The sequence below is a fragment of the Colobus angolensis genome, unplaced genomic scaffold, assembly GCF_000951035.1.
Source record: "Colobus angolensis palliatus isolate OR3802 unplaced genomic scaffold, Cang.pa_1.0 Scaffold41, whole genome shotgun sequence".
Classification (NCBI taxonomy): Eukaryota; Metazoa; Chordata; class Mammalia; order Primates; family Cercopithecidae; genus Colobus; species Colobus angolensis.
In genome coordinates, this window is record NW_012117488.1 from 131,658 (window position 1) to 144,730 (window position 13,073).

The window sequence follows — 13,073 nt, forward strand, 5'->3', positions numbered from 1 at the left end:
CCCACCAACCTCCCTTCCACCCTCTCACTACCCTTCCCAGCCTCTGGTAACCATCTTTCTACTCCATGTCCATGAGTTCAATTATTTTGATTTTCAGATTCCAAAAATAAGTAAGAACATGCAATGTTGGTCTTTCTGTGCCTGTCTTATTTCACTTAGCATAATGACCTGTGGTTCCATCCATGTTGTTGCGAATGATAGGATCTCATTCTTTCTGTGTCTCACTAATACTCCATTGTGCATATGTACCACATTTTCTTTATCCATCTGTTGATGGACACTAAGTTGCTTCCAACTTGGCTATTGTGAACAGTGCTGCAATAAACACTGAGAGTGTAGATACTTCTTTGATATAATGATTTCCTTTCTTTGGGGTATATACCCAACAGTGGGATTGCTGGATCATATAGTAGCTCTCTCTTTAGTTTTCTGAAGAACCTCCAAACTATTCTCCATAGTGGTTGTACTGATTTACATTCCCACCAACAGTGTACAAGGGTTCCCTTTTCTTCATATCTTCACCAGCATTTATTATTGCCTGTTATTTGGATAAAGCCATTGTGACTGGGGTGAGATGATATCACATTGTACTTTTGATTTGCATTTCTCTGATGATCAGTGATGTTGAGCACCTTTTCAAATGCCTGTTTGCTGTTTGTATGTCTTCTTTTCAGAAATGTCGATCCAAATCTTTTGCCCATTTTTCAACTGGATTATTAGATTTTTTCCTATAGGGTTGTTTGAGCTCCTTATATATTCTGGTTATTAATCTTTTGTCAGATGGGTAGTTTGCAAATACTTTCTTCCATTCTGTGGGTTTTCTCTTCACTTTGTTGATTGTTGCCTTTGGTGTGTAGAAGGTTTTTTAACTTGATATGTTCCCATTTGTCCATTTTTGGTTGCCTGTGCTTGTGGGGTATTACTCAAGAAATTTTTGCCCAGACCAATGTCCTGGAGAGTTTCCCTAATATTTTCTTGTAGTAGTTTCATAGTTTGAGTTGTTAGATTTAAGTATTTACTCCATTTACTGCAAAGATTTTCAGACATGGCTCCCGAATTACAAGATGTATGTTACAGGATTAGTGAATTTTAAATATTTTTTCTAATAAACTGGTATATTAGATTTAATACTGGAAACTTTTTTTTAGGGTTATCAGATTTTGTAGCTGCTCAAGAAAAGAAGTTCACTGTACTATTGAATTGTTTGATTTTAGCTAAATGTTTTAGGTGTAAACTTTGGGAAAACTCTCTGCATATATCCAAACAATTGGAAAAAATTGGTAGGTACTGAATACAGGCAGGCAGTTTGGCCATGTCTGCAATTTATTTTGTATTCACTGTTAGTAAAATTATTCTGTGATGAATACAGACCTTCAAGGAAGATATGTGTTTGTAGGCTTAAATAAGTGCTAAACTTTACTTTCAAAAATCTGATTTTCATTTGCTCCTGCTTAAAGGATTCCATTTGAAATCAACTGAATGGTACATGAGTACATGAGAAACCTAATAAAAATTAATGCTCTCATTTGAAAATTTTTTCTCATAACAAGGGGGAAATTTGGTTATAGTAATTAGGTAACTATATGATGCCCTCTCTTCCACTTTTATGACTAATATTTTGTTTTAATCTCAGTTACAAGGTACAGAGTCAGCAGTCCCAGCCATTCCTAATTCATTACAGAAAATTATGTCACTTCTTTATGTCTTAATTTTTTTTTTTTGGTTTTCAGTAACAGTAGGGTATTAATACTGATTTTCATAGAGATTCTATAGACAAAAGATTGTGCCTGATTATTTTGTCTATAGGAACCTTGTGTAGTATGTGCTCTGAGACTGTAGGGAGTACCATTTACAAAGGATTTTCCTGTTTGGTACCTGTGACCTTGTGACCCTATTCCTTCTTAGATAGCTAGAATTCTAAAAAGAGAGTTACTATCTTATGACTGACAGCCTTGTTATTTTACGATTTTGTATGCATCTTGGGGGTATCAACAAATCAAATAATGGATTTTAAGGGATATTTTGTTATTTATTTGGACAAAGATCACCAACTGTTTATGAAGAAGTCCTACCTTTTGTATCTGTGAAATTTGAAATCAGTGGGATGGCAGAGGACTGACTAGGAAGACACGGGAGCTGGGGTGAAGGGGAGATTGGCTGGTGAAAGTAAGGGGAGAGATTCCTGATAGAAAGGCTAACCTTCTTACAGAAGTCCTAGTAACCAAATACCACATCCATCCCACAAAGGCAAGAGTTCTCAATTGGAAAGGTGGTTCCATACAACATTTAGAAAATTTTGAAATTTGGCTAAGTGATTACTAGTAAATTTCATTATACTTGAAAAAGACAATCTTTCTGGCTTTCTAGAGTATTGTCGGTATGGGCATCCATTGCATTCTGTCCCTTCCAGATTGGTGAAACTAACCTGTTTTCACACATACTCATTACAGCTGAACAGAAAAAAGCAAATATTGCCCAGAAAAAAAAAATAAATCATATACTAGAAAAGTGAGAGAATCCAAACAAAAAGTCATATCCAATATGTTATTGAGCATCTTGAAAAAAATAATTCATAGAAATTGATTTTAATGGTGGCTATAAACTAAAAAGTTAAAAGTCAATAAACATTTTCAGAGGAAAAGGAAATGAACATTAAAGAATTATGAGTACTAGAAGCTGTGTCTTAAGAAGAACTAAGAAAAATTCCCAAGAACAAGTAAATATATGAGTAAGGAAATAGGGTCATGTCTTCACCAGTAATACATGTAATATATATACCTTAGACAAGGTAGTAATATTTTGGAATTTTATACTGCTCAGTGTCTTCTATTTGGGGATTTGGATAAATTCATTCATAAGCATTTAAGAATTTTAAATTCTGCCTTCTGAAAGTATAAGGAAATAGGAAAGATCCAAAGAAGAAAAAGAACTTGATTTTTTTATTGTTGTTTGTTTGTTTGTTTGTTTTTGAGATGGAGTTTCGCTCTGTTGCCCAGGCTGGAGTACAGTGGCACGATCTTGGCTCACTGCAACGTCTGCCTCCAGGGTTCAAGCAATTCTCCTGCCTCAGCCTCCCAAGTACCTGGGATTACAGGCATGTACCACCATGCCTGGCTAATTTTGTATTTTTAGTGGAGACGGGGTTTCTCCATGTTGGTCAGGTTGGTCTCGAACTCCTGAACTCAGGTGATCCGCCCACCTTGGCCTCCCAAAGTTCTGGCATTACAGGCATGAGCCACTGGGCCTGACCGAATTTGATGTATTTGGGGAATAAAATGAAAGCAAGAGTGAGTAGAGAGTAGTCAGCAAGAGGAGAGTCAGATGAAATTAGATTTGAGACGTAGGCTGTAGTCATTTCATATAGGTAAGGAAATTTGGCCCTGGTAAGGAAATTACCACTTCATTCTAAATGCAGTGGAAAAGTATTGGAAGTTTTAGGCAGTAGAGTAAAATAGTCTGGTTTAGGTACAGAAACATAGAACTGTATTTCTAAGACAGAAATGGTCAGAGAGCCATAGCTTCATGAAGCAGTATTCCCTTGCTTCATTCAAGCATGATCCTTGAATCATGTTGCCTTTCTTTCAGGCATGAGTACAAAAGTACATGTCTCTTGGTGATTGGCCTATGGATGACATATAGTAAAACTAAATGTCCAAAATGTGGACCAGAGTTTCTCTTCCTTTTATAAAGCAAATGCATATTTTATTTGTCTGAATAAATATGAATAATTGAATAATGTCACAAACCAAATAATCCAACTGAAAACTTTTTACAAAAAACTTTAAGTTAGTTATTTGACTGGATCTTTAAATTTATTTTTTACTAATTTAGTTGTTACATATTTAAATATATGTTTTATTTAAAGTGGATTATTTTTAAGTTGTCGTTTGATGAATTTTCCACAGGTATAACATTGTCAAATGCAATCGTAAATGCTGGTTTGACTTCCTTTAAAAAAATAGAAGACAGATGCAAGGGAACTTGAATTGGTATTTACATTCACTTATTCCTAATTCCTGAATTCTATCTAAATTCTGAGGCCTGCCTTTATTTCTATTAAAAGTTATTTTCCTTCTCATAGTCATAAGTATTTTAACTTACCAAGGTTTTGGATGATAAGCATTATTAAAGCTATTTATTCTAAAAGATATTTTACTGAAAGAATTTCAAGTGTTGTGGTAAGAATATAATGGTGTAAATATTTTTAGATTTTAAGTAGACATCCCCGCTTTGGAACCCAGATAAAAGAAACTGTGATGTATCTACCAAAATATAGACTTAAAGTGGAACAGGTAAATATTTTCTGTTTCTTAGATATTTTATTGTCTTTTCAGAAATAAAGCTACCCATAAATAGGCTTCAGCTGAGTATGAGAAGTAAGATTATTTTTAACACTTTTTATACTTGTTCTTTTTTAAAGATTACAAGATATAGTGATACGACGGCAGAAATGTTAGTAACTATTATTTTAAGAAACTTTAAACGACTACAAACTAAAAGAATAGCATCAGATTCTCACTATGTTATCTTAATTATAGGTGATGCAGATAATCAAGTAGTTTATCTGCACAAGATTATGTAAGTGTGAAATTTCTGATGTTTGATTTATTTCTAATCATATACTGTAAAAGAAAAATTCTACTGGAAAAAAAATAACAAGCTCATTGTGGGATCAACTAAATTACATTTTCCTGACACTATAATGGGATAGTTTCTCTATTTTTCTGTTAAAGAAAATATTAACATTGGGTCTGTTCTTTTAAACTGTTATATTTAGTACTCAAATGAACAAAGTATAAAATCTATCACCATGGTCTGAAACAAGTGAGTAGATTACTTCTAGGAGGTCTTTCTTATTTCACTGCTTTTCTCCACTCATTCATGGCCCTACTACTGTTTGGATGCAGTCTTTCTTCTACTGTCCTCAAAATATACCTTCTACTTCCAAATGAAAATCCAGCAAATTACTATGGCTCCATTGTAGGATCCAAGCAAACAAAGCAAATGTATAGAGGAGGTACCCTCCCTTATATCTAGTTCTGTAGCATGCCATTCTATAATTTTTACTTCAGCAGTTTTCCAGATACTATTATTTTCTCCCAGGATGTCATAAGTAATCTCTAAGGATATCAGTTGCAGCTATAACTAATAATTTTTGCACTTAGTGGGTTCAAAATATTGAATTATTTAATATTTATATGAGACAGGGGCTATCCATATTTTGTAGAGGAGGAAACTGAGACAAAAAGAGTTTAATGAGTTTGATTTATTATTAATCAAACCTTAATCATGGTTATATGACTAATTAATAGCAAAGTCTAGATTTGAACCCAAGCAGTTTGACTCCAGAGCCTAGACTCCCAACCATATTACTGTAGTTGTAAGTTCAAGAATGGCTATAATTCTGAAATGGGAATCTCCTAATTGTGCCAGTATACTAGAAGATACCTTCCCAAAAAGTTCCATGCAAGGTTTCTGAAGGGACTTCAGTGACCAGGATATCCCTTTCACTAGTAACTGCTCTCCTGCAGCTAACCATGACTCACTTACAGAGAATATCCTATTGTACAAATCTTTGGTCTCTGTGACTAATAAATCTATGACTATATGAGACTAAAATAAGTTCAGTCATAAAATTGGTTGCTGGTTTGTTTGTGATGTTATTAGATACAAACCATTTTATATCAATTTAAAAATACTATGGAAGTTGTTCTCATACTACATGTAACTTACGTATAGCCAATTTAAAATGGTAGTGATTTAGGGGCAAGCACATGTGTTATTGATACAAAGTATATATTCTTATTGGGACTAAAATGAGTAAATGCAACTTGTAAACAGCTGTAATTAAGGAAATTAGGGATCAGATGGGGTGGCTCACACCTGTAATCTCAGCATTTCGAGAGGCTGAGGCAGGAGGATCACTTAAAGCTCAGAGTTTCAGACCAGCCTAGGCAACAAGCGAGACCCTATTTCTACAAAAATAAATAAATAAATAATCTGGGCATAGTGCCAATGTGCCTGTGGTCCCAGCTCCTCAGGAGACCGAGGCAGGAGGACTGCCTGAGCCTAGGAGTTTGTGGCTGCAGTGACGTATGATTGTACCACTGTACTCCAGCCCAGGCAAGAGTGAGACTATCTCAGAAAAAAGAAAATTAGTTAATTTTTAAAAAATCATGGGCAAGAGAGTTCCATTGATACTTTATTCTCCCTTCTTAAAAGTTGGGGAAAGCAGTTTTCAGTAATTGATTTCAGTTTACTACTAGAGAGTATCTTTCTTAAGAACAATCAGCCCTTGATGATTAATATGTATTTCATTCAGTGTTTGGATCACTATTTAAACTCTACTATTTTTCAGGGATTCTGTTCTGCTAAAAGTTGGAAATTGGGCTAAAAAGATGGCTGTGAAGAGAGCTCTTAAATCTGAAGATCTTAGCATAAATCTAATAAGTTCTGAATTTGGTAAGCTAATTGAAGTAATGAAGACATGAATATAAATAACATAATTGCACTTAAAAATTACATCCTTTATGCTGGTACAGAAAAACAGTATAAATGGTATAATGCAAAAATAATATATTTAGATAATGTGAATAAACTTTAAAGGAAGTTTCATGTATTTAGGTATGTAAAAGATATCATGGACCAGGATGCCATAATTAAAAGTTTATCTTTTCATTTACAGGTATTTTATTTTCCTAGATAGTTAAATTGCAGTTATTTTTGGAAGATTTTTATATTTATAATGATCAATATATAATTTTTTAGTTGTCATATTTTTTAACCTTTCAACATATTTTAACTTTCTGGACTTCTTAGCTCTAGAAGTTATAAAAATATAAGAGAGATAAAAAGAAATGTGTTCTCATATGTGGATTTATATGACTTAAATAAGCATTTGTATACGTTTTTTTCATTTTCCAGTTGGGCTTGATGTTCAGCAGAAATTTACAGTCTTTTACTTAGAACCCAAGAGGTTTGGAAATCAAATGACTATGCAAAGAAAATCTGAAACACAGATTTCCCATTCTAAACTTTCAGATAGATCTACAATAGCAGGAACTAATAAAGGTAAATAGCTCTATTAATTCTTATTTTATAGTAAAGCAAAGGTATGGCTAGAGAGGAATATCAGTGTTATAGTACTGCAACACTCCGATTGAGGATACTCTGGAATAAGATACTTAAGATTCATAGTTATTGCATTAATAGTATATAGTAGAGATTCTTATAGTTAGTATTTATCAAATTGGGGTGATAATTGGGGGACAAATTTTTTGATTCACCTCTTGCTATATGTATTAGTCCGTTTTTGTGCTGCTGTTAAAGACATACTTGAGACTGGGAAGAAAAAGAGATTTAATTGGACTTACAGTTTCACATGGCTGGGGAGGCCTCAGAATCATGGTGGGAGTTAAAAGGCACTTCTTACATGGCGGCAGCAAGAGAAAACTGAGGAAGAAGCAAAAGCAGGAAACCTCGATAAACCCATCAGATCTCATGAGACTTATTCAGTATCAGAATAGCAAAGGGAAAACTGGCCTCCATGATTCAGTTACCCCAGCCCCCTCAGTCCTTTCCACAACATGTGGGAATTCTGGGAGATACAATTCAAGTTGAGATTTTGGTAAGGACACAGCCAAACCATGTCAGTATACGTTTTTCCTTTTCCATACTTATGCCATCGTTACAGCCATTGTCAGGGGAGAGCAAGTGATGTACAAGAATCAACAGATCTGTTAAGACAAATCAGAGTGAAAATGAATTATTGTTTTTTATTATGGAAATTTTTCAAACATATACAAAAGTAGATAGAAGTATATGATGAACTTTCATTTACTCATTATCCACTTTAAACAGTAATTAACTCATGGCTACTACTTTCATCTATACCTCTCTTTAGTTTTTTTCCATCCATATTTTGAAGCAAATTTTAGATATTGTATTATTTCCTCTGTAAATGTTTCATTACATATCTATCTAAATGGTAAAGATTTTTTTAAACTGCATTACTGTTATAGATAAAAACTAATATCATCCAATATTAAGTCAGCGTTCAAATTGTCTCATAAATATTGTAGATATATTATCATCTTCATACCATCTAGATATACTAGATTAACTCCTGAGTTCTTTTGACTGTTTCCGGTAGTTTTGATAGTTTCTTTGCTATGCAGAGTAATATGCTGTTCTAGGCTCATCTTGTATGTATCTAGCTTTGGTCCCATACATAATAAACCCTTTGTTCAAGAAGCCTTTTTTTTAATGTTAGTAGGTTTCAGAGATCACAATCTGTGTCCTAGAAGAGCTCATTGCCATTGAGTGATCATGATCTCTTAGATTTTTTCATGCATAGAGTGTAGTATTATGTGATTATTTTTTGTCTTAAAAGACATCATGAATTCATACTTATCAAATCAAATTCAGAGATAACAGAATTTATCCTTAAACTCAATGATCTATATACGCCTTCTATCATGCTGAGAAACTTGGTTCTCAATGGCTCAAAATAATAGGATATCACTAATTTTCTATCCTTTGTATACATTACACACACAATAAACAGTCTGAAAATAGCAGCATCAGACTATCACTCTTAATATGATCATTAAAATTTGAGAATTATTTTGCAGGTATTTTTGTTCTTAGACTGTATCTTACTATCTTAGACTATATCTCAATAGTAAAATTATGTGTTTAAAAATCACTTGGAATAGATCCTCTGTATGCAGCCATGTCACTCTGGATACATACACTTTCATTTGTTTCATTTTATATTTTTAGGAATAGCTTTTAAAAATTAATTTTGTTTTATAATAATGTAAAACATTTACATGGCTCTGTAATTAAATCTACAAAACAAGCACTAAATATATAAACACTTGCAGCATAGGCAGTCTGCCTTGCATGAAGCATAGGCAGTCTGCCTTGTAGTGCATTCTCATTCAGTTGGTCCTATTTTCATCCGTTTGACCCCATAACGGGAGCAGTTAACAGACACTGGGGAATTTGAGAGCAGCAGTGTGATTAGTCATGCTCTCTGAATAGTATTGGCAATTATGATAAATAGTAACTGCAGTGAGTAGTGGCAGGAAGAGCACATTTAGAACCATTCTGTGAGCTCATGAGCATTCACCTTCTTCCTTTTGAAGAACACAAGAGAGCTTCCATTTCTGGGTAGGATATAGTTTTGTGGTAGGCCAGTGCTTCCCCAGCTACAACTATGAAAACCTTCATACCTTATAAAATTATAATTTTTAGGGCATCAGAGATTTGTGGAAGCAATAAGGAGTAAAGGATCTAAAATTCTTATAAAAAGGCTAGGTAGACCATGCCCTATAAAGGGGTTTACATGATCAGCCACTCACCATGTTTGCCTGACAGAAGAAAATGGAAACCTCTTCTGGTGAAATATAATCTGGAAACCACCCACACAATGTCTGTCATAAGATAAAAAAATTATGAGGCCTGCAAAGAGACAAGACTATGTGACTGATAATCAACTGTGTAAAGAAACAAGCCAGACATGGTGACACACACTAGTAGGCCTAGATATTCAGGAGGCTAAGGCAGAAGGACTTCTTCAGTCCAGGACTTTGAGGCTGTAGTGCACTATGATCATGCGTGTGAATTTACCACTGCACTCCAGCCTGGGTCACATAGCAAGACCACATCTCTTTAAAAATGTATAAAATAATTATGATTAATATTTTCAAGAAAAAATAGGTAAATGCACAAAAAGATGGAAAGTTTTACCAGATAATTAAAATCTATACAGAGATTTAAATGGACTTTCTAGAACTGAAAATACAGTATCTGAAGTGAAGAGCCAGTTGGGTAGGTTTAACATTAGATTCAATATAAGCAAATGTAGGATTTGTGGGCTTTGAGACATATCAGTAGAAAATATCCAAATTGAAGCCCAGAGATAAGAGAATGGAAAGAACACAAAGGAATATAATACTCAAAAAAAAGAAAAAGAAAAAGAAAAAGGTCTAGCATATGCATAATTAAAGTCCCAGAAGCAGAGTAGAGAGAGAATGGGACAAAATTAACCTTCAAAGAGACAATGGCAGAGTCCATTTCAAAATAATAAAAGACATCAACCAACAGATTTAGAATTTTGGTAAACCCCAAACAGAGGCAAATACAGGGAAAACCACACCTGGACACATTGTAGCAAAACTGCTGAAAATGTTAAAATTAGACACATCATTTATGCATTCCCTTCAAAAGAAACAGCGAAACTGACAGCTAACTTCTCAACAATAATGATGGAAAACAGAAGACAATGGAATGTCATATTCAAAATTTTACCAACCTAGGTTTCTGTCCAGTGGAAAATATCCGTCACAATGAAAGTGAAAAAAGACATAGAGAAAGAAAATAACTAAATAACTTAATTACTATTAGTATATTTGTCAGCCTGAATTAGAATAAATACCAAGGCCAGGCTTAGTGGCTCATGCCTATAATCCCAGCACTTTGGGAGGCCAAGATGGGCATATCTCTTGAGCCTAGGAGTTTAAGACCAGCCTAGGCAATGTGGTGAAACCCTGTCTCTACAAAAAAATTAAATTAGTGAGTGTGGTGACATGCACCAGTGGTCCCAGCTACTTGGGAGGCTGAGGTGGGAGGATCATTTGACCCTGGGAAGTTGAGGCTGCAGTGAGCTGAGATCACACTACTGCACTCCAGCCTAGGTAACAGAGTGAGACCCTGTCTCAAAATAAAAAATAAAATAAAATAAATACTAAAGAGATTTCCTTAGAGGAAAATGATCACAGGTGAAAACATGGACGTACTGGAGGGAATGAAGAAGAGTAGAAAGGATAAATATATGGCTAAATATAAATTGACTATGTAAAACAATAATTGAAATGGCTTGCAGAGTTTAAAATATATGTGGAAATATAATGCAAAGCAAAAAAATACAAGCTTGCATCTCAAGAATATGCCATATCAAACAATAATGTAATGAGAAAAACAGAAATCAATGATACAGAGGATGTAAATATACAACAGAGAAAAATCAACAAAGCTGAGATTTGGTTCTTAGAAAAGATAAATAAAATTAAGAACTCTCTATGAGTGAAGACTGATCAAGAGAAAAAGAAAGAAAACACAAGTAACAATATCAAAAATGAAGAAGAGGATATTACATTGTACATCAAAAAGTTACTGAAGATATTCAAAAGCACAAAAACAAGATATTAACAATTTTGTAATGATAAATTTGACATAGTTTGGGTTAAAATGAGAAAATTTATTGAGAAGCAGAGGTTACCAAAACTGACAGAAGAAAATAAAAACTGAGTAGTCTGATACTAGTAATGAAATTGTAGCAATTGTTAGTAAAAATTTTTCCACAAAGAAAACTTGAGGCATGGATGACTTCACTGTTAATTTTTCTCAATGAAGAAGAAATAATATCAAACTTACCTAAACTTTTCCAGAGAATAGAAAAAAAAAGAATATTTTCTAATGTTTCGTTTTTATTTAATGAGGCCAGTATGTCAAAACCTGACAAGGCCATTAAAAAGAAAGGGAAATTATTTAGCAACGTATCTCATGAACATAGATCCAAAAGTCTTTAATGAAATATTCACAAGCTGAATTCAGCCATATTTTTAAAAAGCACAATTACGTATGGTTTATTGCATGTATGCAAGAGAGGCTTACCATTCAAAAGTAGATCAACATAATTCACTATGTTAACAGAGAAAAAGGAGAAAACCATTTGATCCTCTTGATAGGTGTCAAAAAAGTTTGACAAAATTCAATACTCATTTATGATTAAAAAAAAAAACTCTTAGCAAACTAGAAATAGTAGGGAACTTCTTTTGTTTTGTTTTTGTTTTTGAGACAGAGTTTCACTCTTGTTGCCCAGGCTGTAGTGCAATGGTGCAATCACCGCTCAGCGCAACCTCCACCTCCCAGGTTCAAGCTATTCTCCTGCCTCAACCTCCCGAGTGCTGGGATTACAGTCTTGCACCACCCTGCCCAGCTAATTTTGTATTTTTAGTAGAGACAGGATTTCTCCATGTTGGTCAGGCTGGTCTCGAACTCTCAACCTCAGGTGATCCACCTGCCTCGGCCTCCTGAAGTGCTGGGATTACAGGGTGAGCCACTGCACCTGGCCAGGAACCTCTTAAATATAAAGAATATCTACAAAAGCTATAGCAAATGTTATACTCGACAGTAAAATGTTAAACACTTTCCTATTGAGTTGGAGAATGTTACAAGAATGCTCTGTGTTACCATTTCTATTCAACATTGTGCTGGAAGTCTTAGTAATACAATAATACTTTAAAAAAGCAAAAAAGGGGGCTGGGTACAGTGGCTCATACCTATAATCCCAGAACTTTGGGAGGCTGAGGTAGGAGGATCATTTGAATCCAGGAGTTTAAGACCAGCCTGGGCAACAGTGTGAAACTCTGTCTTTACAAAAAAGAGAAAAAATTTAGCCACATGTGGCGGTGCTTGCCTGTAGACCCCGCTCCCATGGAGGCTGAAATGGGAAGATCATTTGAGTCCAGGTTTTCGAAGTTACAGTGAGCTATGATTACACTGCTCCATTCCAGCCTGGGTGACAGAGTGAGACTCTGTCTCAACAAAAAGGAAAAAAAAAAAAAAAGAATTAAAGAAATTGTCATTATTTCTAAGCAACATGATTATTTATACAGAAAATCCAAAAGACTCTATAGACATGCTGTTGGAATTAATATGTTTAGGAATATCACTGAATGCAGTCAATATAAAAAACAATTGTACAATAGCCTCAAAAAGAATAAAATACTTAGGAATAAATTGAACAAAAAAGCATAAGAAATGAACACCGAAAACTACAAAACACCATTGAAATAAATTAAAGAAGTTCTAAATAAATTGAAAAATATTTTATGCTCGTGGGTTGAAAGTCAATATTGTTAAGATGGCAGCACTTCTCATATTAATCCACAAATTCAACAAAGTCTTTATCAAAATCCTAGCTGTATTTTTTGCAGAAATTCACAGGCTGAGCCTAAAATTCATGTGGAAATACAAGGGACCCAGAATAGCCAAGCCAACCT

The 13,073-nt window shown here is 34.3% G+C and overlaps 1 protein-coding gene across 1 annotated transcript in view; it reads left to right on the forward strand.

Moving 5' to 3' along the window:
* The window catches only part of LOC105521848 (probable ATP-dependent DNA helicase HFM1), a 117,732-nt gene that overhangs the window by 70,979 nt on the left and 33,680 nt on the right, over positions 1-13,073 (forward strand). The window contains 8 exon segments of the mRNA XM_011956191.1: positions 1,013-1,066; positions 1,149-1,280; positions 3,906-3,963; positions 3,965-3,989; positions 4,209-4,292; positions 4,421-4,578; positions 6,359-6,462; positions 6,925-7,071. Coding sequence (XP_011811581.1) covers positions 1,013-1,066; positions 1,149-1,280; positions 3,906-3,963; positions 3,965-3,989; positions 4,209-4,292; positions 4,421-4,578; positions 6,359-6,462; positions 6,925-7,071 — 762 coding nt within the window.